The 27,612-nt window shown below is 50.1% G+C and overlaps 1 protein-coding gene across 3 annotated transcripts in view; it reads left to right on the top strand.

Annotated features, from left to right (window-relative positions):
* Positions 1 to 27,612, top strand: part of LOC135050450 (inositol 1,4,5-triphosphate receptor associated 2-like) — a 140,037-nt gene that overhangs the window by 64,316 nt on the left and 48,109 nt on the right. For 2 of the 3 annotated variants that reach the window (XM_063956942.1, XM_063956940.1), the window contains 2 exons: positions 2,878 to 2,965; positions 4,757 to 4,818. In XM_063956942.1, coding sequence (XP_063813012.1) covers positions 2,878 to 2,965; positions 4,757 to 4,818 — 150 coding nt within the window. The remainder of the gene's footprint in view (positions 1 to 2,877; positions 2,966 to 4,756; positions 4,819 to 27,612) is intronic. The other variant, XM_063956941.1, reaches the window with a different exon arrangement.

Raw genomic sequence — 27,612 nt, 5'->3', positions numbered from 1 at the left:
TAACCGGTTCTGTCTATACTAGTCTATTACCTCCAGATATACCCCATCTATACTGTAACCAGTTCTGCCTATACTAGTCTATTATCTCCAGATATACCCCAGCTATACTGTAACCGGTTCTGTCTATACTAGTCTATACCTCCAAATATACCCCATCTATACTGTAACCGGTTCTGTCTATACTAGTCTGTTACCTCCAGATATACCCCATCTATACTGTAACCGGTTCTGTCTATACTAGTCTATTACCTCCAGATATACCCAATCTACACTGTAACCGGTTCTGTCTATACTAGTCTATACCTCCAGATATACCCCCATCTATAATGTAACCGTTTCTGTCTATACTAGTCTATACCTCCATATATACCCCATCTATACTGTAACCGGTTCTGCCTATACTAGTCTATACCTCCAAATATACCCCATCTATACTGTAACCGGTTCTTCCTATACTAGTCTATTACCTCCAGATATACCCCATCCATACTGTTACCGGTTCTGTCTATACTAGTCTATTACCTCCAGATATACCCCCATCTATAATGTAACCAGTTCTGTCTATACTAGTCTATACCTCCATATATACCCCATCTATACTGTAACCGGTTCTGCCTCTAGTAGTCTATTATCTCCAGATATACCCCATCTATACTGTAACCGGTTCTGTCTATACTAGTCTATTATCTCCAGAAATACCCAAACAAGTGTGCACCAGAACGTCAGGTAGCTAAGCCGCAGTATAGGTTTAGACTTTGGGGGGGAGGGTTAGGGTTAGGCTGCTGGTAGGGGGTTAGGGTTTGGTTGCAGGGAGGGAGGGTTAGGGTTAGGCTGTAGGCAGGGGTGGGGTATGTTTAGACACGCCTGGGGAGGGTTAGGCTGTAGGCAGGGGGGTTAGGGTTTGGTTGCGGGGAGGGAGGGTTAGGGGGGCATTGGGGTAAGGTAGTTATACTTACCTTACCTGTGTTGGGATTCTAATCATCAGGATGCCGCAGTCAGTCTTCTGACCGCCGGCATTTCCTACCCAATGCTAGGCTGTGAGTGCAATCTGCTCTCTATAGGTAATGTGCGCAGACCACCAGAATGGGCGCCAGTGGCTTCTGCTCTTAACTTAGACATTGATTTTTTTCTGGGAATACTATTGTTAGTCAGAGGCTCCTATAAGAGCCTGTGGGGGTGAATGCTGAAAAGTAATGGCGTCACTTACGCAATCCCTGTACTTATGGGTTCAGACCTGGATGATATAATGTGCACAGTGGTGCCAAGAGAGGGGGGGTAAGCAGGTAGTAATTACCGAGGCCTGGCGGAGTGTTCTGACAGCCCCCCCTCCCTTCTCACCTCTCCTCAGCCTGTCACACCCTGCTGTGTGCTGCGCTGCAGTGTGGCCAGGGGCTGCTCCGCCACCCTCCTCTCCTGTTACCTACAGTAGCAGCTCCTCTCCTCAGCCCGTCACATGCTGCTGTGTGCTGTGCTGCAGTGTGGCCAGGGGCTGCTCCACCACCCTCCTCTCCTGTTACCTACAGTAGCAGCTCCTCTCCTCAGCCCGTCACATGCTGCTGTGTGCTGTGCTGCAGTGTGGCCAGGGGCTGCTACGTCACCCTCCTCTGCTGTTACCTGCAGCAGCAGCTCCTCTCCTCAGCCCGTCACGCTGCTGTGTGCTGTGCTGCAGTGTGGCCAGGGGCTGCTCTACCACTCCCCTCTCCTGTTACCTACAGCAGCAGCTCCTCTCCTCAGCCCGTCACATGCTGCTGTGTGCTGTGCTGCAGTGTGGCCAGGGGCTGCTACGTCACCCTCCTCTTCTGTTACCTGCAGCAGCAGCTCCTCTCCTCAGCCCGTCACACACTACTGTGTGCTGTGCTGTATTGTGGCCAGGGGCTGCTCCGTCACCCTCCTCTCCTGTTACCTGCAGCAGCAGCTCCTCTCCTCAGCCCGTCACACGCTGCTGTGTGCTGTGCTGCAGTGTGGCCAGAGGACTGCTCCGTCACCCTCCTCTCCTGTTACCTGCAGCAGCAGTTCCTCTCCTCAGCCCGTCACACACTGCTGTGTGCTGTGCTGTAGTGTGGCCAGGGGCTGCTCCGTCACCCTCCTCTCCTGTTACCTGCAGCAGCAGCTCCTCTCCTCAGCCCGTCACATGCTGCTGTGTGCTGTGCTGCAGTGTGGCCAGGGGCTGCTCCACCACCCTCCTCTCCTGTTACCTGCAGCAGCAGCTCCTCTCCTCAGCCCGTCACATGCTGCTGTGTGCTGTGCTGCAGTGTGGCCAGGGGCTGCTCCACCACCCTCCTCTCCTGTTACCTGCAGCAGCAGCTCCTCTCCTCAGCCCGTCACACCCTGCTGTGTGCTGTGCTGCAGTGTGGCCAGGGGCTGCTCCGTCACCCTCCTCTCCTGTTACCTGCAGCAGCAGCTCCTCTCCTCAGCCCGTCACATGCTGCTGTGTGCTGTGCTGCAGTGTGGCCAGGGGCTGCTCTGCCACCCCCCTCTCCTGTTACCTGCAGCAGCTCCTCTCCTCAGCCCGTCACACGCCATCACTCCATGCACAGACAGCAGCAATATGGCCTATAGACTGTAGAGAGTAACGCCACCTAACGTTACCCCTCGCCAACAGGGAACAGTGTAGCCACTCAGAGCTGGTACATGGGGCATTTCCATAATATCCATATAACATTATGGGGAGAACTTTTGAGGGGGAAGGGGAGGGGGGGGGGGGGGAGTATATCTCCGATATCTGCTGCGTTACCCCCTTACGGAACATTGGTCTTCACAACTTAACCCCATAATCTATATGATTTGGGTATTAACCCTATACGACACTTATATAAATGTATAGGAGAAGCCTCGTGAGAGGCACGGTGACCACGTATGTATCCTCCTGTCCCTCAGCAGGAAATCAATGGAGCAGACAATGGCGCTGTCATCTGATCCGGCGGCGGGCGGCACTTTGATGTACGAGATGGTCCAGGCCAATCTGGTGAGTCTCCTCCCGTCTGTTCCCATCAGATGACCCCCTCCTGCCCTCCGACCCCCTGACAGGCTGTGATATATCTGACTCTCTGTGCTGTGAATCCTCTGTAATGCTTACAGGTAGTGTGTTCTAGGGCATGCTGGAAGCAGTAGTGCAGCCACCCACTACCCCCTCCCTTTTATTGGACAGCACCATGTAAGGCTAGGAATCAGGGCCTGTAACGTGACAGGAGCTCCTACAAGATGGGGCCGGGAAGGGGGGGGGGGGTTCCAGTATGAATGAGCGACCATGTTATGGTCGACAGTCATTAGGTCGACCACTATTGGTCGACATTGGCATGGTCGGCATGGACAAATGGTCGACACATGAAAATGGTCACATGAAAGGTTGACACATGAAAAGGTCGACATGAGTTTTTTTACTTTTTTGGTGTCGTTTTCTGCATAAAGTGACGGGGAACCCCAATTAGTGCACCGCGTCCCCTCGCATGGGTGCCTCACTCGCCATGCTTCAGGCAAGGTGCCTCACTCCGCACAGATTACCGTTCCCAATCGTAGTCCACATGGATCCTAAAGTATGGAAAAGTTCCACAAAAGAGAAAATTTTTGAAAAACTCATGTCGGCTATTTCATGTGTCGACCTTTTCACGTGTCGACATTTCATGCATTGACCATTTTCATGTGTCGACAATGTGTCCATGTCAACCATGTCAATGTCGAACAATAGTGGTCGACCTAATGACTGTCGACCATAACATGGTCGACCATCCAAACGGATACCGGGCAAGGGTACCGGTCAGCTCCCCATACTGGGTAAGAGGAGGCTCCAGGGATAATCCAAGATGGCACCAACTGGCTAAAGGGAAGTGCCCACGGGACGGAGCCAGAATCGGGTGTACTGTATAACAGCGCTCAGCGGGTGGGAGGCATAGTGTGAGATGACTGGGAGCTCTTGGACGATCTCCTGTCCAGCCGCAAAGACTTTGGGGTCTGTTTACTAAGCCCTGGAGAGAGGTAGAATAGAGAGAGGTAAGGTCAGGAAGTATAGGAATGGTGGAAGCCGCCACATCCATCCCTCTCAGGTAAGGTGGCACGAGGCCGCTAGCTCTGGCATGCTCTCCCTGCACAGTACCGGAGTAGCTCCATCAGCCGGCAGTCTTAGTCCATACTTGTGTCGCTGCCTTTCTGTGTCATGCAGGGAAATGTTCTATGAGCAGATTATACGTAGTCTATACTTCCTGGTATCATATCTGCCCAGGCGTGACACTTATTCTGGTAGTAATAGGGCTGTGGGCCGATTACCCTGAGGCCTTGCGCTAAGGTGGCATGAGGCACACTCCAGGGCCCTCCTAGCTTGTGCACAGGTGGTGAGATGGAACCCTGCCCCTGAGCCATGATTGGAGCCACAGAGTACGCTAGGACTAAGCTCCTCTGCTATAGGCTGTCCCAAACCTGCATTTAACAAAGGTGGACGTGTCACTGTCCTATTTATGTCTGCCATACATGGGCTGAAAGCAGGGCCAGATAAGACCATCGTGGGGCCCGGGGCACTTAAAAAAAAAAAAAAAGAGGGGGCATCTGCCCTTATCCTCTGATCCATCCCCATCTTGTCAGCACCACCCCAAGGGGGTTTAGCCTTAGCTTTCCCTAACTTTCCCCCTCCAACATCGGGATCCCAGTGCCGACATCCCCACGACCGTAATAACATACCAAATCCACTCATACAAACTCTTCCAAACCAAATGTGTAAACACCCCCGGAATTCCGCTAACCCACATGCTGTGTGATTTCCCCTCAGGAGAAGCAGCTGCTGCTAGGTCACTGGAAAAAGGAACAACAGAAGAGAAGCAGCATTATAAGGTGATTTATAATCCTTTCCCTGCCATACTATTCCCCCTGTCCATCACTGTAACAGCCATTTCCCGCCATACTATTCCCCCTGTCCATCACTGTAACAGCCATTCCCTGCCATACTATTCCCCCTTTCAATCACTGTAACAGCCATTCCCTACCATACTATTCCCCCTGTCCATCCCTGTAACAGCCATTCCCTACCATACTATTCCCCCTGTCCATCACTGTAACAGCCATTCCCTGCCATACTATTCCCCCTGTCCATCATTGTAACAGACATTCCCTGTCATACTATTCCCCCTGTCCATCACTGTAACAGCCATTCCCTTCCATACTATTCCCTCTGTCCATCACTGTAACAGCCATTCCCTGCCATACTATTCCCGCTGTCCATCACTGTAACAGCCATTCCCTGCCATACTATTCCCCCTGTCCATCACTGTAACAGCCATTCCCTGCCATACTATTCCCCCTGTCCATCCCTGTAACAGCCATTCCCTGACATACTATTCCCCCTGTCCATCCCTGTAACAGCCATTCCCTACCATACTATTCCTCCTGTCCAGCGCTGTAACAGCCATTCCCTGCCATACTATTCCCCCTGTCCATCCCTGTAACAGCCATTCCCTGCCACACTATTCCCCCTGTCCACCACTATAACAGCCATTCCCTGCCATACTATTCCCCCTGTCCATCACTGTAAAAGCCATTCCCTGCCATACTATTCCTCCTGTCCATCACTGTAACAGCCATTCCCTGCCATACTATTCACTGTCCATCACTGAAACAGCCTTTCCCTGCCATACTATTCCCCCTGTCCATCCCTGTAACAGCCATTCCCTGCAATACTATTCCACAGGTCAATCACTGTAACAGCCATTCCCTGCCATACTATTCCAGCTGTCCATCCCTGTAACAGCCATTCCCTACCATACTATTCCTCCTGTCCAGCGCTGTAACAGCCATTCCCTGCCATACTATTCCCCCTGTCCATCCCTGTAACAGCCATTCCCTGCCATACTATTCCCCCTGTCTATCACTGTAACAGCCATTCCCTGCCATACTATTCCCCCTGTCTATCACTGTAACAGCCATTCCCTGCCATACTATTCCCCCTGTCCATCCCTGTAACAGCCATTCCCTGCCATACTATTCCACCTGTCCATCCCTGTAACAGCCATTCCCTACAATACTATTCCCCAAGTCAATCACTGTAACAGCCATTCCCTGCCATACTATTCCAGCTGTCCATCACTGTAACAGACATTCCCTGCCATACTATTCCCCCTCTCAATCACTGTAACAGCCATTCCCCGCCATACTATTCCCCCTGTCCATCCCTGTAACAGCCATTCCCTGCCATACTATTCCCCCTGTCTATCACTGTAACAGCCATTCCCTGCCATACTATTCCCCCTGTCCATCACTGTAACAGCCATTCCCTACCATACTATTCCCCCTGTCCATCACTGTAACAGCCATTCCCTGCCATACTATTCCCCCTGTCCATCCCTGTAACAGCCATTCCCTGCCATACTATTCCCCAGGTCAATAACCGTAACACCCATTCCCTACCATACTATTCCCCTTGTCCATCACTGTAACAGCCATTCCCTGCCATACTATTCTCCCAGTCCATCACTGTAGCAGCCATTCCCTGCCATACTATTCCCCCTGTCCATCCCTGTAACAGCCATTCCATGCAATACTATTCCCCAGGTCAATCACTGTAACAGCCATTCCCTGCCATACTATTCCAGCTGTCCATCACTGTAACAGCCATTCCCTGTCATACTATTCCCCCTGTCCATCTCTGTAACAGCCATTCCCTGCAATACTATTCCCCAGGTCAATCATGGTAACAGCCATTCCCTGACATACTATTCCAGCTGTCCATCACTGTAACAGCCATTCCCTGTCATACTATTCCCCCTGTCCATCCCTGTAACAGCCATTCCCTGCCATACTATTCCCCAGGTCAATAACCGTAACACCTATTCCCTACCATACTATTCCCTCTGTCCATCACTGTAACAGCCATTCCCTGCCATACTATTCCCCCTGTCCATCCCTGTAACAGCCATTCCCTGCAATACTATTCCCCAGGTCAATAACTAACAGCCATTCCCTGCCATACTATTCCAGCTGTCCATCACTGTAACAGCCATTCCCTGTCATACTATTCCCCCTGTCCATCCCTGTAACAGCCATTCCCTACCATACTATTCCCCCTGTCCATCACTGTAACAGCCATTCCTTGCCATACTATTCCCCCTGTCCATCACTGTAACAGCCATTCCCTGTCATACTATTCCTCCTGTCCATCACCGTAACAGCCATTCCCTACCATACTATTCCCTCTGTCCATCACTGTAACAGCCATTCCCTGCCATACTATTCCCGCTGTCCATCACTGTAACAGCCATTCCCTGCCATACTATTCCCCCTGTCCATCACTGTAACAGCCATTCCCTGCCATACTATTCCCCCTGTCCATCCCTGTAACAGACATTCCCTAACATACTATTCCTCCTGTCCATCACTGTAACAGCCATTCCCTGCCATACTGTCCCCACTGTCCATCGCTGTAACAGCCATTCCCTGCCATACTATTCCTCCTGTCCATCACTGTAACAGCCATTCCCTGCCATACTATTCACTGTCCATCACTGTAACAACCATTCCCTGCCATACTATTCCTCCTGTCGATCACTGTAACAGACATTCCCTGCCATACTGTTCCTCCTGTCCACCACTGTAACAGCCATTCCCTGCCATACTATTCCCCCTGTCCATCCCTGTAACAGCCATTCCCTACCATACTATTCCCCCTGTCCATCACTGTAACAGCCATTCCCTGCCATACTATTCCCCCTGTCCATCACTGTAACAGCCATTCCCTGTCATTCTATTCCCCCTGTCCATCCCTGTAACAGCCATTCCCTACCATACTATTCCTCCTGTCCACCGATGTAACAGCCATTCCCTGCCATACTATTCCCCCTGTCCATCCCTGTAACAGCCATTCCCTGCCACACTATTCCCCCTGTCCACCACTATAACAGCCATTCCCTGCCATACTGTTCCCCCTGTTCATCACTGTAACAGCCATTCCCTGCCATACTATTCCTCTGGCCCATCACTGTAACAGCCATTCCCTGCCATACTGTCCCCACTGTGCCTCGCTGTAACAGCCATTCCCTGCCATACTATTCCTCCTGTCCATCGCTGTAACAGCCATTCCCTGCCATACTATTCACTGTCCATCACTGTAACAACCATTCCCTGCCATACTATTCCTCCTGTCCATCACTGTAACAGACATTCCCTGCCATACTGTTCCTCCTGTCCATCACTGTAACAGCCATTCCCTGCCATACTATTTCTCCTGTCCATCACTGTAACAGCCATTCCCTGCCACACTATTCCCCAGGTCCATCACTGTAACTGCCATTCCCTGCCATACTATTCCCGCTGTCCATCAACGTAACAGCCATTCCCTGCCATACTATTCCCGCTGTCCATCAATGTAACAGCCATTCCCTGTCATACTATTCCCCTGTCCATCACTGTAACAGCCATTCCCTGCCATACTATTCCCGCTGTCCATCACTGTAACAGACATTCCCTGCTATACTATTCCCCCTGTCCATCACTGTAACAGCCATTCCCTTCCATACTATTCCCCCTGACCATCACTGTAACAGCCATTCCCTGCAATACTATTCCCCCTGTCCATCCCTGTAACAGCCATTCCCCCTGTCCATTGCTGTAACAGCCATTCCCTGCAATACTATCCCCCCGTCTATCCCTGTAACAGCCATTCCCCCTGTCCATTACTCTAACAGCCTTTCCCTGCAATACTATTCCCCCTGTCCATCCCGGTAAAAGCCATTCCCTGCCATACTATTCCCCCTTATCCGTCACTGTAACAGACATTCCCTGCCATTCTATTCCCCCTGTCCATCTCTGTGACAGACATTCCCTGTCATAATATTCCCCCGGTCCATCACTGTAACAGCCATTCCCTGTAATACTATTCCCAATGTCCATCACTGTAACAGACGTACCCTGCCATACTATTCCCCCTGTCCATCCCTGTAACAGCCTTTCCCTGCAATACTATTCCCCCTGTCTATCACTATTACAGCCATTCCCTGCTTTACTATTCCCCCTATCCATCACTGTAACAGCCATTCCCTGCCATACTATTTCCCCTGTCCATCACTGTAACAGCCATTCCCTGTAATACTATTCCCCCTGTCCATCACTGTAACAGCCATTCCCGTCCATACTATTCCTCCTGTCCATCCCTGAAACAGACATTCCCTGCCATACTATTCCCCCTGTCCATCACTGTAAAAGCCATTCCCTACCATACTATTCCCCCTGTCCATACCTGTAACAGCCATTCCCTGCCATACTATTCCTCCTGTCCATCCCTGTAACAGCCATTCCCTGCCATACTATTCCCCCTGTTCATCCCTGTAACAGCCATTCTCTGCCATACTATTCCCCCTGTCCATCACTGTAACAGCCATTCCGTGCCATGCTATTCTCCCTGTCCATCCCTGTAACAGCCATTCCCTGCCATACTATTCCCCCTGTCCATCACTGTAACAGCCATTCCCTGCCATACTATTCCTCCTGTCCATCCCTGTAACAGAAATTCCCTGCCATACTATTCCCCCTGTCCATCACTGTAAAAGCCATTCCTTACCATACTATTCCCCCTGTCCATACCTGTTTCAGCCATTCCCTGCCATACTATTCCTCCTGTCCATCGCTGTAACAGCCATTCCCTGCCATACTATTCCCCCTGTTCATCCCTGTAACAGCCATTCCTTGCCATACTATTCCCCCTTTTAATCCCTGTAACAGCCATTCCGTGCCATACTATTCCCCCTGTCCATCCCTGTAACAGCCATTCCCTGCCATACTATTCCCCCTGTCCATCCCTGTAACAGCCATTCTCTGCCATACTATTCCCCCTGTCCATCACTGTAACAGCCATTCCGTGCCATACTATTCCCCCTGTCCATCCCTGTAACAGCCATTCCCTACCATACTGTTCCCGCTGTCCATCGCTGTAACAGCCATTCCCTGCCATACTAGTCCCCCTGTCTATCCCTGTAACAGCCATTCCCTGTCATACTATTCCCCCTGTCCATCACTGTAACAGCCATTCCCTGCCATACTATTCCCCCTGTCCATCCCTGTAACAGCCATTCCCTGCCATACCATTTCCCCTGTCCATCCCTGTAACAGCCATTCCCTGCAATACTATTCCCCAGGTCAATCACTGTAACAGCCATTCCCTGCCATACTATTCCAGCTGTCCATCACTGTAACAGCCATTCCCTGTCATACTATTCCCCCTGTCCATCTCTGTAACAGCCATTCCCTGCAATACTATTCCCCAGGTCAATCACTGTAACAGCCATTCCCTGACATACTATTCCAGCTGTCCATCACTGTAACAGCCATTCCCTGTCATACTATTCCCCCTGTCCATCCCTGTAACAGCCATTCCCTGCCATACTATTCCCCAGGTCAATAACCGTAACACCCATTCCCTACCATACTATTCCCTCTGTCCATCACTGTAACAGCCATTCCCTGCCATACTATTCTCCCAGTCCATCACTGTAACAGCCATTCCCTGCCATACTATTCCCCCTGTCCATCCCTGTAACAGCCATTCCCTGCAATACTATTCCCCAGGTCAATCACTGTAACAGCCATTCCCTGCCATACTATTCCAGCTGTCCATCACTGTAACAGCCATTCCCTGCCATACTATTCCCCCTGTCCATCCCTGTAACAGCCATTCCCTACCATACTATTCCCCCTGTCCATCACTGTAACAGCCATTCCCTGCCATACTATTCCCCCTGTCCATCATTGTAACAGCCATTCCCTGGCATACTATTCCCCCTGTCCATCACCGTAACAGCCATTCCCTACCATACTATTCCCTCTGTCCATCACTGTAACAGCCATTCCCTGCCATACTATTCCCGCTGTCCATCACTGTAACAGCCATTCCCTGCCATACTATTCCCCCTGTCCATCACTCTAACAGCCATTCCCTACCATACTATTCCTCCTGTCCACCACTGTAGCAGCCATTCCCTGCCATACTATTCCCCCTGTCCATCCCTGTAACAGCCATTCCCTGCCACACTATTCCCCCTGTCCACCACTATAACAGCCATTCCCTGCCATACTGTTCCCCCTGTCCATCACTGTAACAGCCATTCCCTGCCATACTATTCGCTGTCCATCACTGTAACAGCCATTCCCTGCCATACTATTCCTCCTGCCCATCACTGTAACAGCCATTCCCTGCCATACTGTCCCCACTGTCCATCGCTGTAACAGCCATTCCCTGCCATACTATTCCTCCTGTCCATCACTGTAACAGCCATTCCCTGCCATACTATTCACTGTCCATCACTGTAACAGCCATTCCCTGCCATACTATTCCTCCTGTCCATCACTTTAACAGACATTCCCTGCCATACTGTTCCTCCTGTCCATCACTGTAACAGCCATTCCCTGCCATACTATTTCCCCTGTCCATCACTGTAACAGCCATTCCCTGCCACACTATTCCCCAGGTCCATCACTGTAACTGCCATTCCCTGCCATACTATTCCCGCTGTCCATCAACGTAACAGCCATTCCCTGCCATACTATTCCCGCTGTCCATCAATGTAACAGCCATTCCCTGTCATACTATTCCCCTGTCCGTCACTGTAACAGCTATTCCCTGCCATACTATTCCCGCTGCCCATCACTGTAACAGACATTCCCTGCCATACTATTCCTTCTGTCCATCCCTGTAACAGCTATTCCCTTCCATACTATTCCCCCTGACCATCACTGTAACAGCCATTCGCTGCAATACTATTCCCCTGTCCATCCCTGTAACAGCCATACCCCCTGTCCATTGCTGTAACAGCCATTCCCTGCAATACTATCCCCCCGTCTATCCCTGTAACAGCAATTCCCCCTGTCCATTACTCTAACAGCCTTTCCCTGCAATACTATTCCCCCTGTCCATCCCTGTAAAAGCCATTCCCTGCCATACTATTCCCCCTTATCCGTCACTGTAACAGACATTCCCTGCCATTCTATTCCCCCTGTCCATTCCTGTAACAGCCATTCCTTGCCATTCTATTCCCCCTGTCCATCTCTGTGACAGACATTCCCTGTCATAATATTCCCCCGGTCCATCACTGTAACAGCCATTCCCTGTAATACTATTCCCAATGTCCATCACTGTAACAGACGTACCCTGCCATACTATTCCCCCTATCCATCCCTGTAACAGCCTTTCCCTGCAATACTATTCCCCCTGTCTATCACTGTTACAGCCATTCCCTGCTTTACTATTCCCCCTATCCATCACTGTAACAGCCATTCCCTGCCATACTATTTCCCCTGTCCATCACTGTAACAGCCATTCCCTGTAATACTATTCCCCCTGTCCATCACTGTAACAGCCATTCCCGGCCATACTATTCCTCCTGTCCATCCCTGAAACAGACATTCCCTGCAATACTATTCCCCCTGTCCATCACTGTAAAAGCCATTCCCTACCATACTATTCCCCCTGTCCATACCTGTAACAGCCATTCCCTGCCATACTATTCCTCCTGTCCATCCCTGTAACAGCCATTCCCTGCCATACTATTCCCCCTGTTCATCCCTGTAACAGCCATTCTCTGCCATACTATTCCCCCTGTCCATCACTGTAACAGCCATTCCGTGCCATGCTATTCTCCCTGTCCATCCCTGTAACAGCCATTCCCTGCCATACTATTCCCCCTGTACATCACTGTAACAGCCATTCCCTGCCATACTATTCCTCCTGTCCATCCCTGTAACAGACATTGCCTGCCATACTATTCCCCCTGTCCATCACTGTAAAAGCCATTCCTTACCATACTATTCCCCCTGTCCATACCTGTTTCAGCCATTCCCTGCCATACTATTCCTCCTGTCCATCACTGTAACAGACATTCCCTGCCATACTGTTCCTCCTGTCCATCACTGTAACAGCCATTCCCTGCCATACTATTTCTCCTGTCCATCACTGTAACAGCCATTCCCTGCCACACTATTCCCCAGGTCCATCACTGTAACTGCCATTCCCTGCCATACTATTCCCGCTGTCCATCAACGTAACAGCCATTCCCTGCCATACTATTCCCGCTGTCCATCAATGTAACAGCCATTCCCTGTCATACTATTCCCCTGTCCATCACTGTAACAGCCATTCCCTGCCATACTATTCCCGCTGTCCATCACTGTAACAGACATTCCCTGCTATACTATTCCCCCTGTCCATCACTGTAACAGCCATTCCCTTCCATACTATTCCCCCTGACCATCACTGTAACAGCCATTCCCTGCAATACTATTCCCCCTGTCCATCCCTGTAACAGCCATTCCCCCTGTCCATTGCTGTAACAGCCATTCCCTGCAATACTATCCCCCCGTCTATCCCTGTAACAGCCATTCCCCCTGTCCATTACTCTAACAGCCTTTCCCTGCAATACTATTCCTCCTGTCCATCCCGGTAAAAGCCATTCCCTGCCATACTATTCCCCCTTATCCGTCACTGTAACAGACATTCCCTGCCATTCTATTCCCCCTGTCCATCTCTGTGACAGACATTCCCTGTCATAATATTCCCCCGGTCCATCACTGTAACAGCCATTCCCTGTAATACTATTCCCAATGTCCATCACTGTAACAGACGTACCCTGCCATACTATTCCCCCTGTCCATCCCTGTAACAGCCTTTCCCTGCAATACTATTCCCCCTGTCTATCACTGTTACAGCCATTCCCTGCTTTACTATTCCCCCTATCCATCACTGTAACAGCCATTCCCTGCCATACTATTTCCCCTGTCCATCACTGTAACAGCCATTCCCTGTAATACTATTCCCACTGTCCATCACTGTAACAGCCATCCCCGTCCATACTATTCCTCCTGTCCATCCCTGAAACAGACATTCCCTGCCATACTATTCCCCCTGTCCATCACTGTAAAAGCCATTCCCTACCATACTATTCCCCCTGTCCATACCTGTAACAGCCATTCCCTGCCATACTATTCCTCCTGTCCATCCCTGTAACAGCCATTCCCTGCCATACTATTCCCCCTGTTCATCCCTGTAACAGCCATTCTCTGCCATACTATTCCCCCTGTCCATCACTGTAACAGCCATTCCGTGCCATGCTATTCTCCCTGTCCATCCCTGTAACAGCCATTCCCTGCCATACTATTCCCCCTGTCCATCACTGTAACAGCCATTCCCTGCCATACTATTCCTCCTGTCCATCCCTGTAACAGAAATTCCCTGCCATACTATTCCCCCTGTCCATCACTGTAAAAGCCATTCCTTACCATACTATTCCCCCTGTCCATACCTGTTTCAGCCATTCCCTGCCATACTATTCCTCCTGTCCATCCCTGTAACAGCCATTCCCTGCCATACTATTCCCCCTGTTCATCCCTGTAACAGCCATTCCTTGCCATACTATTCCCCCTTTTAATCCCTGTAACAGCCATTCCGTGCCATACTATTCCCCCTGTCCATCCCTGTAACAGCCATTCCCTGCCATACTATTCCCCCTGTCCATCCCTGTAACAGCCATTCTCTGCCATACTATTCCCCCTGTCCATCACTGTAACAGCCATTCCGTGCTATACTATTCCCCCTGTCCATCCCTGTAACAGCCATTCCCTACCATACTGTTCCCGCTGTCCATCGCTGTAACAGCCATTCCCTGCCATACTAGTCCCCCTGTCTATCCCTGTAACAGCCATTCCCTGTCATACTATTCCCCCTGTCCATCACTGTAACAGCCATTCCCTGCCATACTATTCCCCCTGTCCATCCCTGTAACAGCCATTCCCTGCCATACCATTTCCCCTATCCATCCCTGTAACAGCCATTCCCTGCAATACTATTCCCCAGGTCAATCACTGTAACAGCCATTCCCTGCCATACTATTCCAGCTGTCCATCACTGTAACAGCCATTCCCTGTCATACTATTCCCCCTGTCCATCTCTGTAACAGCCATTCCCTGCAATACTATTCCCCAGGTCAATCACTGTAACAGCCATTCCCTGCCATACTATTCCAGCTGTCCATCACTGTAACAGCCATTCCCTGTCATACTATTCCCCCTGTCCATCTCTGTAACAGCCATTCCCTGCAATACTATTCCCCAGGTCAATCACTGTAACAGCCATTCCCTGTCATACTATTCCCCCTGTCCATCACTGTAACAGCCATTCCCTGCCATACTATTCCCCCTGTCCATCCCTGTAACAGCCATTCCCTGCCATACCATTTCCCCTATCCATCCCTGTAACAGCCATTCCCTGCAATACTATTCCCCAGGTCAATCACTGTAACAGCCATTCCCTGCCATACTATTCCAGCTGTCCATCACTGTAACAGCCATTCCCTGTCATACTATTCCCCCTGTCCATCTCTGTAACAGCCATTCCCTGCAATACTATTCCCCAGGTCAATCACTGTAACAGCCATTCCCTGCCATACTATTCCAGCTGTCCATCACTGTAACAGCCATTCCCTGTCATACTATTCCCCCTGTCCATCTCTGTAACAGCCATTCCCTGCAATACTATTCCCCAGGTCAATCACTGTAACAGCCATTCCCTGACATACTATTCCAGCTGTCCATCACTGTAACAGCCATTCCCTGTCATACTATTCCCCCTGTCCATCCCTGTAACAGCCATTCCCTACCATACTATTCCCCCTGTCCATCACTGTAACAGCCATTCCCTGCCATACTATTCCCCCTGTCCATCATTGTAACAGCCATTCCCTGGCATACTATTCCCCCTGTCCATCACTGTAACAGCCATTCCCTACCATACTATTCCTCCTGTCCACCACTGTAGCAGCCATTCCCTGCCATACTATTCCCCCTGTCCATCCCTGTAACAGCCATTCCCTGCCACACTATTCCCCCTGTCCACCACTATAACAGCCATTCCCTGCCATACTGTTCCCCCTGTCCATCACTGTAACAGCCATTCCCTGCCATACTATTCGCTGTCCATCACTGTAACAGCCATTCCCTGCCATACTATTCCTCCTGCCCATCACTGTAACAGCCATTCCCTGCCATACTGTCCCCACTGTCCATCGCTGTAACAGCCATTCCCTGCCATACTATTCCTCCTGTCCATCACTGTAACAGCTATTCCCTGCCATACTATTCACTGTCCATCACTGTAACAGCCATTCCCTGCCATACTATTCCCCCTGTCCATCCCTGTAACAGCCATTCTCTGCCATACTATTCCCCCGGTCCATCACTGTAACAGCCATTCCCTGTAATACTATTCCCAATGTCCATCACTGTAACAGACGTACCCTGCCATACTATTCCCCCTGTCCATCCCTGTAACAGCCTTTCCCTGCAATACTATTCCCCCTGTCTATCACTGTTACAGCCATTCCCTGCTTTACTATTCCCCCTATCCATCACTGTAACAGCCATTCCCTGCCATACTATTTCCCCTGTCCATCACTGTAACAGCCATTCCCTGTAATACTATTCCCCCTGTCCATCACTGTAACAGCCATTCCCGTCCATACTATTCCTCCTGTCCATCCCTGAAACAGACATTCCCTGCCATACTATTCCCCCTGTCCATCACTGTAAAAGCCATTCCCTACCATACTATTCCCCCTGTCCATACCTGTAACAGCCATTCCCTGCCATACTATTCCTCCTGTCCATCCCTGTAACAGCCATTCCCTGCCATACTATTCCCCCTGTTCATCCCTGTAACAGCCATTCTCTGCCATACTATTCCCCCTGTCCATCACTGTAACAGCCATTCCGTGCCATGCTATTCTCCCTGTCCATCCCTGTAACAGCCATTCCCTGCCATACTATTCCCCCTGTCCATCACTGTAACAGCCATTCCCTGCCATACTATTCCTCCTGTCCATCCCTGTAACAGAAATTCCCTGCCATACTATTCCCCCTGTCCATCACTGTAAAAACCATTCCTTACCATACTATTCCCCCTGTCCATACCTGTTTCAGCCATTCCCTGCCATACTATTCCTCCTGTCCATCCCTGTAACAGCCATTCCCTGCCATACTATTCCCCCTGTTCATCCCAGTAACAGCCATTCCTTGCCATACTATTCCCCCTTTTAATCCCTGTAACAGCCATTCCGTGCCATACTATTCCCCCTGTCCATCCCTGTAACAGCCATTCCCTGCCATACTATTCCCCCTGTCCATCCCTGTAACAGCCATTCTCTGCCATACTATTCCCCCTGTCCATCACTGTAACAGCCATTCCGTGCCATACTATTCCCCCTGTCCATCCCTGTAACAGCCATTCCCTACCATACTGTTCCCGCTGTCCATCGCTGTAACAGCCATTCCCTGCCATACTAGTCCCCCTGTCTATCCCTGTAACAGCCATTCCCTGTCATACTATTCCCCCTGTCCATCACTGTAACAGCCATTCCCTGCCATACTATTCCCCCTGTCCATCCCTGTAACAGCCATTCCCTGCCATACCATTTCCCCTGTCCATCCCTGTAACAGCCATTCCCTGCAATACTATTCCCCAGGTCAATCACTGTAACAGCCATTCCCTGCCATACTATTCCAGCTGTCCATCACTGTAACAGCCATTCCCTGTCATACTATTCCCCCTGTCCATCTCTGTAACAGCCATTCCCTGCAATACTATTCCCCAGGTCAATCACTGTAACAGCCATTCCCTGACATACTATTCCAGCTGTCCATCACTGTAACAGCCATTCCCTGTCATACTATTCCCCCTGTCCATCCCTGTAACAGCCATTCCCTGCCATACTATTCCCCAGGTCAATAACCGTAACACCCATTCCCTACCATACTATTCCCTCTGTCCATCACTGTAACAGCCATTCCCTGCCATACTATTCTCCCAGTCCATCACTGTAACAGCCATTCCCTGCCATACTATTCCCCCTGTCCATCCCTGTAACAGCCATTCCCTGCAATACTATTCCCCAGGTCAATCACTGTAACAGCCATTCCCTGCCATACTATTCCAGCTGTCCATCACTGTAACAGCCATTCCCTGTCATACTATTCCCCCTGTCCATCCCTGTTACAGCCATTCCCTACCATACTATTCCCCCTGTCCATCACTGTAACAGCCATTCCCTGCCATACTATTCCCCCTGTCCATCATTGTAACAGCCATTCCCTGGCATACTATTCCCCCTGTCCATCACCGTAACAGCCATTCCCTACCATACTATTCCCTCTGTCCATCACTGTAACAGCCATTCCCTGCCATACTATTCCCGCTGTCCATCACTGTAACAGCCATTCCCTGCCATACTATTCCCCCTGTCCATCACTGTAACAGCCATTCCCTACCATACTATTCTTCCTGTCCACCACTGTAGCAGCCATTCCCTGCCATACTATTCCCCCTGTCCATCCCTGTAACAGCCATTCCCTGCCACACTATTCCCCCTGTCCACCACTATAACAGCCATTCCCTGCCATACTGTTCCCCCTGTCCATCACTGTAACAGCCATTCCCTGCCATACTATTCGCTGTCCATCACTGTAACAGCCATTCCCTGCCATACTATTCCTCCTGCCCATCATTGTAACAACCATTCCCTGCCATACTGTCCCCACTGTCCATCGCTGTAACAGCCATTCCCTGCCATACTATTCCTCCTGTCCATCACTGTAACAGCCATTCCCTGCCATACTATTCACTGTCCATCACTGTAACAGCCATTCCCTGCCATACTATTCCTCCTGTCCATCACTTTAACAGACATTCCCTGCCATACTGTTCCTCCTGTCCATCACTGTAACAGCCATTCCCTGCCATACTATTTCCCCTGTCCATCACTGTAACAGCCATTCCCTGCCACACTATTCCCCAGGTCCATCACTGTAACTGCCATTCCCTGCCATACTATTCCCGCTGTCCATCAACGTAACAGCCATTCCCTGCCATACTATTCCCGCTGTCCATCAATGTAACAGCCATTCCCTGTCATACTATTCCCCTGTCCGTCACTGTAACAGCTATTCCCTGCCATACTATTCCCGCTGCCCATCACTGTAACAGACATTCCCTGCCATACTATTCCCCCTGTCCATCCCTGTAACAGCTATTCCCTTCCATACTATTCCCCCTGACCATCACTGTAACAGCCATTCCCTGCAATACTATTCCCCTGTCCATCCCTGTAACAGCCATTCCCCCTGTCCATTGCTGTAACAGCCATTCCCTGCAATACTATCCCCCCGTCTATCCCTGTAACAGCCATTCCCCCTGTCCATTGCTGTAACAGCCTTTCCCTGCAATACTATTCCCCCTGTCCATCCCTGTAAAAGCCATTCCCTGCCATACTATTCCCACTTATCCGTCACTGTAACAGACTTTTCCTGCCATTCTATTCCCCCTGTCCATTCCTGTAACAGCCATTCCTTGCCATTCTATTCCCCCTGTCCATCTCTGTGACAGACATTCCCTGTCATAATATTCCCCCGGTCCATCACTGTAACAGCCATTCCCTGTAATACTATTCCCAATGTCCATCACTGTAACAGACGTACCCTGCCATACTATTCCCCCTATCCATCCCTGTAACAGCCTTTCCCTGCAATACTATTCCCCCTGTCTATCACTGTTACAGCCATTCCCTGCTTTACTATTCCCCCTATCCATCACTGTAACAGCCATTCCCTGCCATACTATTTCCCCTGTCCATCACTGTAACAGCCATTCCCTGTAATACTATTCCCCCTGTCCATCACTGTAACAGCCATTCCCGGCCATACTATTCCTCCTGTCCATCCCTGAAACAGACATTCCCTGCAATACTATTCCCCCTGTCCATCACTGTAAAAGCCATTCCCTACCATACTATTCCCCCTGTCCATACCTGTAACAGCCATTCCCTGCCATACTATTCCTCCTGTCCATCCCTGTAACAGCCATTCCCTGCCATACTATTCCCCCTGTTCATCCCTGTAACAGCCATTCTCTGCCATACTATTCCCCCTGTCCATCACTGTAACAGCCATTCCGTGCCATGCTATTCTCCCTGTCCATCCCTGTAACAGCCATTCCCTGCCATACTATTCCCCCTGTACATCACTGTAACAGCCATTCCCTGCCATACTATTCCTCCTGTCCATCCCTGTAACAGACATTGCCTGCCATACTATTCCCCCTGTCCATCACTGTAAAAGCCATTCCTTACCATACTATTCCCCCTGTCCATACCTGTTTCAGCCATTCCCTGCCATACTATTCCCCCTGTTCATCCCTGTAACAGCCATTCCTTGCCATACTATTCCCTTTTAATCCCTGTAACAGCCATTCCGTGCCATACTATTCCCCCTGTCCATCCCTGTAACAGCCATTCCCTGCCATACTATTCCCCCTGTCCATCCCTGTAACAGCCATTCTCTGCCATACTATTCCCCCTGTCCATCACTGTAACAGCCATTCCGTGCCATACTATTCCCCCTGTCCATCCCTGTAACAGCCATTCCCTACCATACTGTTCCCGCTGTCCATCACTGTAACAGCCATTCCCTGCCATATTAGTCCCCCTGTCTATCCCTGTAACAGCCATTCCCTGCCATACTATTCTCCCTGTCCATCACTGTAACAGCCATTCCCTGCCATACTATTCCCCCTGTCCATCCCTGTAACAGCCATTCCCTGCCATACCATTTCCCCTGTCCATCCCTGTAACAGCCATTCCCTGCAATACTATTCCCCAGGTCAATCACTGTAACAGCCATTCCCTGCCATACTATTTCAGCTGTCCATCACTGTAACAGCCATTCCCTGTCATACTATTCCCCCTGTCCATCTCTGTAACAGCCATTCCCTGCCATACTATTCCCCAGGTCAATCACTGTAACAGCCATTCCCTGACATACTATTCCAGCTGTCCATCACTGTAACAGCCATTCCCTGTCATACTATTCCCCCTGTCCATCCCTGTAACAGCCATTCCCTGCCATACTATTCCCCAGGTCAATAACCATAACACCCATTCCCTACCATACTATTCCCTCTGTCCATCACTGTAACAGCCATTCCCTGCCATACTATTCTCCCAGTCCATCACTGTAACAGCCATTCCCTGCCATACTATTCCCCCTGTCCATCCCTGTAACAGCCATTCCCTGCAATACTATTCCCCAGGTCAATCACTGTAACAGCCATTCCCTGCCATACTATTCCAGCTGTCCATCACTGTAACAGCCATTCCCTGTCATACTATTCCCCCTGTCCATCCCTGTAACAGCCATTCCCTACCATACTATTCCCCCTGTCCATCACTGTAACAGCCATTCCCTGCCATACTATTCCCCCTGTCCATCACTGTAGCAGCCATTCCCTGTCATACTATTCCCCCTGTCCATCACCGTAACAGCCATTCCCTACCATACTATTCCCTCTGTCCATCACTGTAACAGCCATTCCCTGCCATACTATTCCCGCTGTCCATCACTAACAGCCATTCCCTGCCATACTATTCCCCCTGTCCATCACTGTAACAGCCATTCCCTACCATACTATTCCTCCTGTCCACCACTGTAGCAGCCATTCCCTGCCATACTATTCCCCCTGTCCATCCCTGTAACAGCCATTCCCTGCCACACTATTCCCCCTGTCCACCACAATAACAGCCATTCCCTGCCATACTGTTCCCCTTTTCCATCACTGTAACAGCCATTCCCTGCCATACTATTCGCTGTCCATCACTGTAACAGCCATTCCCTGCCATACTATTCCTCCTGCCCATCACTGTAACAGCCATTCCCTGCCATACTGTCCCCACTGTCCATCGCTGTAACAGCCATTCCCTGCCATACTATTCCTCCTGTCCATCACTGTAACAGCCATTCCCTGCCATACTATTCACTGTCCATCACTGTAACAGCCATTCCCTGCCATACTATTCCACCTGTCCATCACTGTAACAGCCATTCCCTGCCATACTATTTCTCCTGTCCATCACTGTAACAGCCATTCCCTGCCACACTATTCCCCAGGTCCATCACTGTAACTGCCATTCCCTGCCATACTATTCCCGCTGTCCATCAACGTAACAGCCATTCCCTGCCATACTATTCCCGCTGTCCATCAATGTAACAGCCATTCCCTGTCATACTATTCCCATGTCCGTCACTGTAACAGCCATTCCCTGCCATACTATTCCCGCTGTCCATCACTGTAACAGACATTCCCTGCCATACTATTCCCCCTGTCCATCCCTGTAACAGCTATTCCCTTCCATACTATTCCCCCTGACCATCACTGTAACAGCCATTCCCTCCAATACTATTCCCCTGTCCATCCCTGTAACAGCCATTCCCCCTGTCCATTGCTGTAACAGCCATTTCCTGCAATACTATCCCCCCGTCTATCCCTGTAACAGCCATTCCCCCTGTCCATTACTCTAACAGCCTTTCCCTGCAATACTATTCCCCCTGTCCATCCCTGTAAAAGCCATTCCCTGCCATACTATTCCCCCTTATCCGTCACTGTAACAGACATTCCCTGCCATTCTATTCCCCCTGTCCATTCCTGTAACAGCCATTCCTTGCCATTCTATTCCCCCTGTCCATCTCTGTGACAGACATTCCCTGTCATAATATTCCCCCGGTCCATCACTGTAACAGCCATTCCCTGTAATACTATTCCCAATGTCCATCACTGTAACAGACGTACCCTGCCATACTATTCCCCCTATCCATCCCTGTAACAGCCTTTCCCTGCAATACTATTCCCCCTGTCTATCACTGTTACAGCCATTCCCTGCTTTACTATTCCCCCTATCCATCACTGTAACAGCCATTCCCTGCCATACTATTTCCCCTGTCCATCACTGTAACAGCCATTCCCTGTAATACTATTCCCCCTGTCCATCACTGTAACAGCCATTCCCGGCCATACTATTCCTCCTGTCCATCCCTGAAACAGACATTCCCTGCCATACTATTCCCCCTGTCCATACCTGTAACAGACATTCCCTGCCATACTATTCCTCCTGTCCATCCCTGTAACAGCCATTCCCTGCCATACTATTCCCCCTGTTCATCCCTGTAACAGCCATTCCTTGCCATACTATTTCCCCTTTTCATCCCTGTAACAGCCATTCCGTGCAATACTATTCCCCCTGTCCATCCCTGTAACATCCATTCCCTGCCATACTATTCCCGCTGTCCATCAATGTAACAGCCATTCCCTGTCATACTATTCCCCTGTCCATCACTGTAACAGCCATTCCCTGCCATACTATTCCCGCTGTCCATCACTGTAACAGACATTCCCTGCCATACTATTCCCCCTGTCCATCCATGTAACAGCCATTCCCTTCCATACTATTCCCCCTGACCATCACTGTAACAGCCATTCCCTGCAATACTATTCCCCCTGTCCATCCCTGTAACAGCCATTCCCCCTGTCCATTGCTGTAACAGCCATTCCCTGCAATACTATCCCCCCGTCTATCCCTGTAACAGCCATTCCCCCTGTCCATTACTCTAACAGCCTTTCCCTGCAATACTATTCCCCCTGTCCATCCCTGTAAAAGCCATTCCCTGCCATACTATTCCCCCTTATCCGTTACTGTAACAGACATTCCCTGCCATTCTATTCCCCCTGTCCATCTCTGTGACAGACAATCCCTGTCATAATATTCCCCCGGTCCATCACTGTAACAGCCATTCCCTGTAATACTATTCCCAATGTCCATCACTGTAACAGACGTACCCTGCCATACTATTCCCCCTGTCCATCCCTGTAACAGCCTTTCCCTGCAATACTATTTCCCCTGTCTATCACTGTTACAGCCATTCCCTGCTTTACTATTCCCCCTATCCATCACTGTAACAGCCATTCCCTGCCATACTATTTCCCCTGTCCATCACTGTAACAGCCATTCCCTGTAATACTATTCCCCCTGTCCATCACTGTAACAGCCATTCCCGGCCATACTATTCCTCCTGTCCATCCCTGAAACAGACATTCCCTGCCATACTATTCCCCCTGTCCATCACTGTAAAAGCCATTCCTTACCATACTATTCCCCCTGTCCATACCTGTTTCAGCCATTCCCTGCCATACTATTCCTCCTGTCCATCCCTGTAACAGCCATTCCCTGCCATACTATTCCCCCTGTTCATCCCTGTAACAGCCATTCCTTGCCATACTATTCCCCCTTTTAATCCCTGTAACAGCCATTCCGTGCCATACTATTCCCCCTGTCCATCCCTGTAACAGCCATTCCCTGCCATACTATTCCCCCTGTCCATCCCTGTAACAGCCATTCTCTGCCATACTATTCCCCCTGTCCATCACTGTAACAGCCATTCCGTGCCATACTATTCCCCCTGTCCATCCCTGTAACAGCCATTCCCTACCATACTGTTCCCGCTGTCCATCACTGTAACAGCCATTCCCTGCCATACTAGTCCCCCTGTATATCCCTGTAACAGCCATTCCCTGCCATACTATTCCCCCTGTCCGTCACTGTAACAGCCATTCCCTGCCATACTATTCCCCCTGTCCATCCCTGTAACAGCCATTCCCTGCCATACCATTTCCCCTGTCCATCCCTGTAACAGCCATTCCCTGCAATACTATTCCCCAGGTCAATCACTGTAACAGCCATTCCCTGCCATACTATTCCAGCTGTCCATCACTGTAACAGCCATTCCCTGTCATACTATCCCCCTGTCCATCTCTGTAACAGCCATTCCCTGCAATACTATTCCCCAGGTCAATCACTGTAACAGCCATTCCCTGACATACTATTCCAGCTGTCCATCACTGTAACAGCCATTCCCTGTCATACTATTCCCCCTGTCCATCCCTGTAACAGCCATTCCCTGCCATACTATTCCCCCTGTCCATCCCTGTAACAGCCATTCTCTGCCATACTATTCCCCCTGTCCATCCCTGTAACAGCCATTCTCTGCCATACTATTCCCCCGGTCCATCACTGTAACAGCCATTCCCTGTAATACTATTCCCAATGTCCATCACTGTAACAGACGTACCCTGCCATACTATTCCCCCTGTCCATCCCTGTAACAGCCTTTCCCTGCAATACTATTCCCCCTGTCTATCACTGTTACAGCCATTCCCTGCTTTACTATTCCCCCTGTCCATCACTGTAACAGCCATTCCCTGTAATACTATTCCCCCTGTCCATCACTGTAACAGCCATTCCCGGCCATACTATTCCTCCTGTCCATCCCTGAAACAGACATTCCCTGCCATACTATTCCCCCTGTCCATCACTGTAAAAGCCATTCCCTACCATACTATTCCCCCTGTCCATACCTGTAACAGCCATTCCCTGCCATACTATTCCTCCTGTCCATCCCTGTAACAGCCATTCCCTGCCATACTATTCCCCCTGTTCATCCCTGTAACAGCCATTCTCTGCCATACTATTCCCCCTGTCCATCACTGTAACAGCCATTCCGTGCCATGCTATTCTCCCTGTCCATCCCTGTAACAGCCATTCCCTGCCATACTATTCCCCCTGTACATCACTGTAACTGCCATTCCCTGCCATACTATTCCTCCTGTCCATCCCTGTAACAGACATTGCCTGCCATACTATTCCCCCTGTCCATCACTGTAAAAGCCATTCCTTACCATACTATTCCCCCTGTCCATACCTGTTTCAGCAATTCCCTGCCATACTATTCCTCCTGTCCATCCCTGTAACAGCCATTCCCTGCCATACTATTCCCCCTGTTCATCCCTGTAACAGCCATTCCTTGCCATACTATTCCCCCTTTTAATCCCTGTAACAGCCATTCCGTGCCATACTATTCCCCCTGTCCATCCCTGTAACAGCCATTCTCTGCCATACTATTCCCCCTGTCCATCACTGTAACAGCCATTCCGTGCCATACTATTCCCCCTGTCCATCCCTGTAACAGCCATTCCCTACCATACTGTTCCCGCTGTCCATCACTGTAACAGCCATTCCCTGCCATATTAGTCCCCCTGTCTATCCCTGTAACAGCCATTCCCTGCCATACTATTCCCCCTGTCCATCACTGTAACAGCCATTCCCTGCCATACTATTCCCCCTGTACATCACTGTAACTGCCATTCCCTGCCATACTATTCCTCCTGTCCATCCCTGTAACAGACATTGCCTGCCATACTATTCCCCCTGTCCATCACTGTAACAGCCATTCCGTGCCATACTATTCCCCCTGTCCATCCCTGTAACAGCCATTCCCTACCATACTGTTCCCGCTGTCCATCACTGTAACAGCCATTCCCTGCCATATTAGTCCCCCTGTCTATCCCTGTAACAGCCATTCCGTGCCATGCTATTCTCCCTGTCCATCCCTGTAACAGCCATTCCCTGCCATACTATTCCCCCTGTACATCACTGTAACTGCCATTCCCTGCCATACTATTCCTCCTGTCCATCCCTGTAACAGACATTGCCTGCCATACTATTCCCCCTGTCCATCACTGTAAAAGCCATTCCTTACCATACTATTCCCCCTGTCCATACCTGTTTCAGCCATTCCCTGCCATACTATTCCTCCTGTCCATCCCTGTAACAGCCATTCCCTGCCATACTATTCCCCCTGTTCATCCCTGTAACAGCCATTCCTTGCCATACTATTCCCCCTTTTAATCCCTGTAACAGCCATTCCGTGCCATACTATTCCCCCTGTCCATCCCTGTAACAGCCATTCTCTGCCATACTATTCCCCCTGTCCATCACTGTAACAGCCATTCCGTGCCATACTATTCCCCCTGTCCATCCCTGTAACAGCCATTCCCTACCATACTGTTCCCGCTGTCCATCACTGTAACAGCCATTCCCTGCCATATTAGTCCCCCTGTCTATCCCTGTAACAGCCATTCCCTGCCATACTATTCCCCCTGTCCATCACTGTAACAGCCATTCCCTGCCATACTATTCCCCCTGTCCATCCCTGTAACAGCCATTCCCTGCCATACCATTTCCCCTGTCCATCCCTGTAACAGCCATTCCCTGCAATACTATTCCCCAGGTCAATCACTGTAACAGCCATTCCCTGCCATACTATTCCAGCTGTCCATCACTGTAACAGCCATTCCCTGTCATACTATTCCCCCTGTCCATCTCTGTAACAGCCATTCCCTGCCATACTATTCCCCAGGTCAATCACTGTAACAGCCATTCCCTGAGATACTATTCCAGCTGTCCATCACTGTAACAGCCATTCCCTGTCATATTATTCCCCCTGTCCATCCCTGTAACAGCCATTCCCTGCCATACTATTCCCCAGGTCAATAACCGTAACACCCATTCCCTACCATACTATTCCCTCTGTCCATCACTGTAACAGCCATTCCCTGCCATACTATTCTCCCAGTCCATCACTGTAACAGCCATTCCATGCCATACTATTCCCCCTGTCCATCCCTGTAACAGCCATTCCCTGCAATACTATTCCCCAGGTCAATCACTGTAACAGCCATTCCCTGCCATACTATTCCAGCTGTCCATCACTGTAACAGCCATTCCCTGTCATACTATTCCCCCTGTCCATCCCTGTAACAGCCATTCCCTACCATACTATTCCCCCTGTCCATCACTGTAACAGCCATTCCCTGCCATACTATTCCCCCTGTCCATCACTGTAGCAGCCATTCCCTGTCATACTATTCCCCCTGTCCATCACCGT

This window comes from Pseudophryne corroboree, chromosome 2, assembly GCF_028390025.1.
Source record: "Pseudophryne corroboree isolate aPseCor3 chromosome 2, aPseCor3.hap2, whole genome shotgun sequence".
NCBI classification, from domain to species: domain Eukaryota; kingdom Metazoa; phylum Chordata; class Amphibia; order Anura; family Myobatrachidae; genus Pseudophryne; species Pseudophryne corroboree.
The sequence above is the reverse complement of the archived record's forward strand: the minus strand, read 5'-3'. Positions and strand labels throughout refer to the sequence as shown.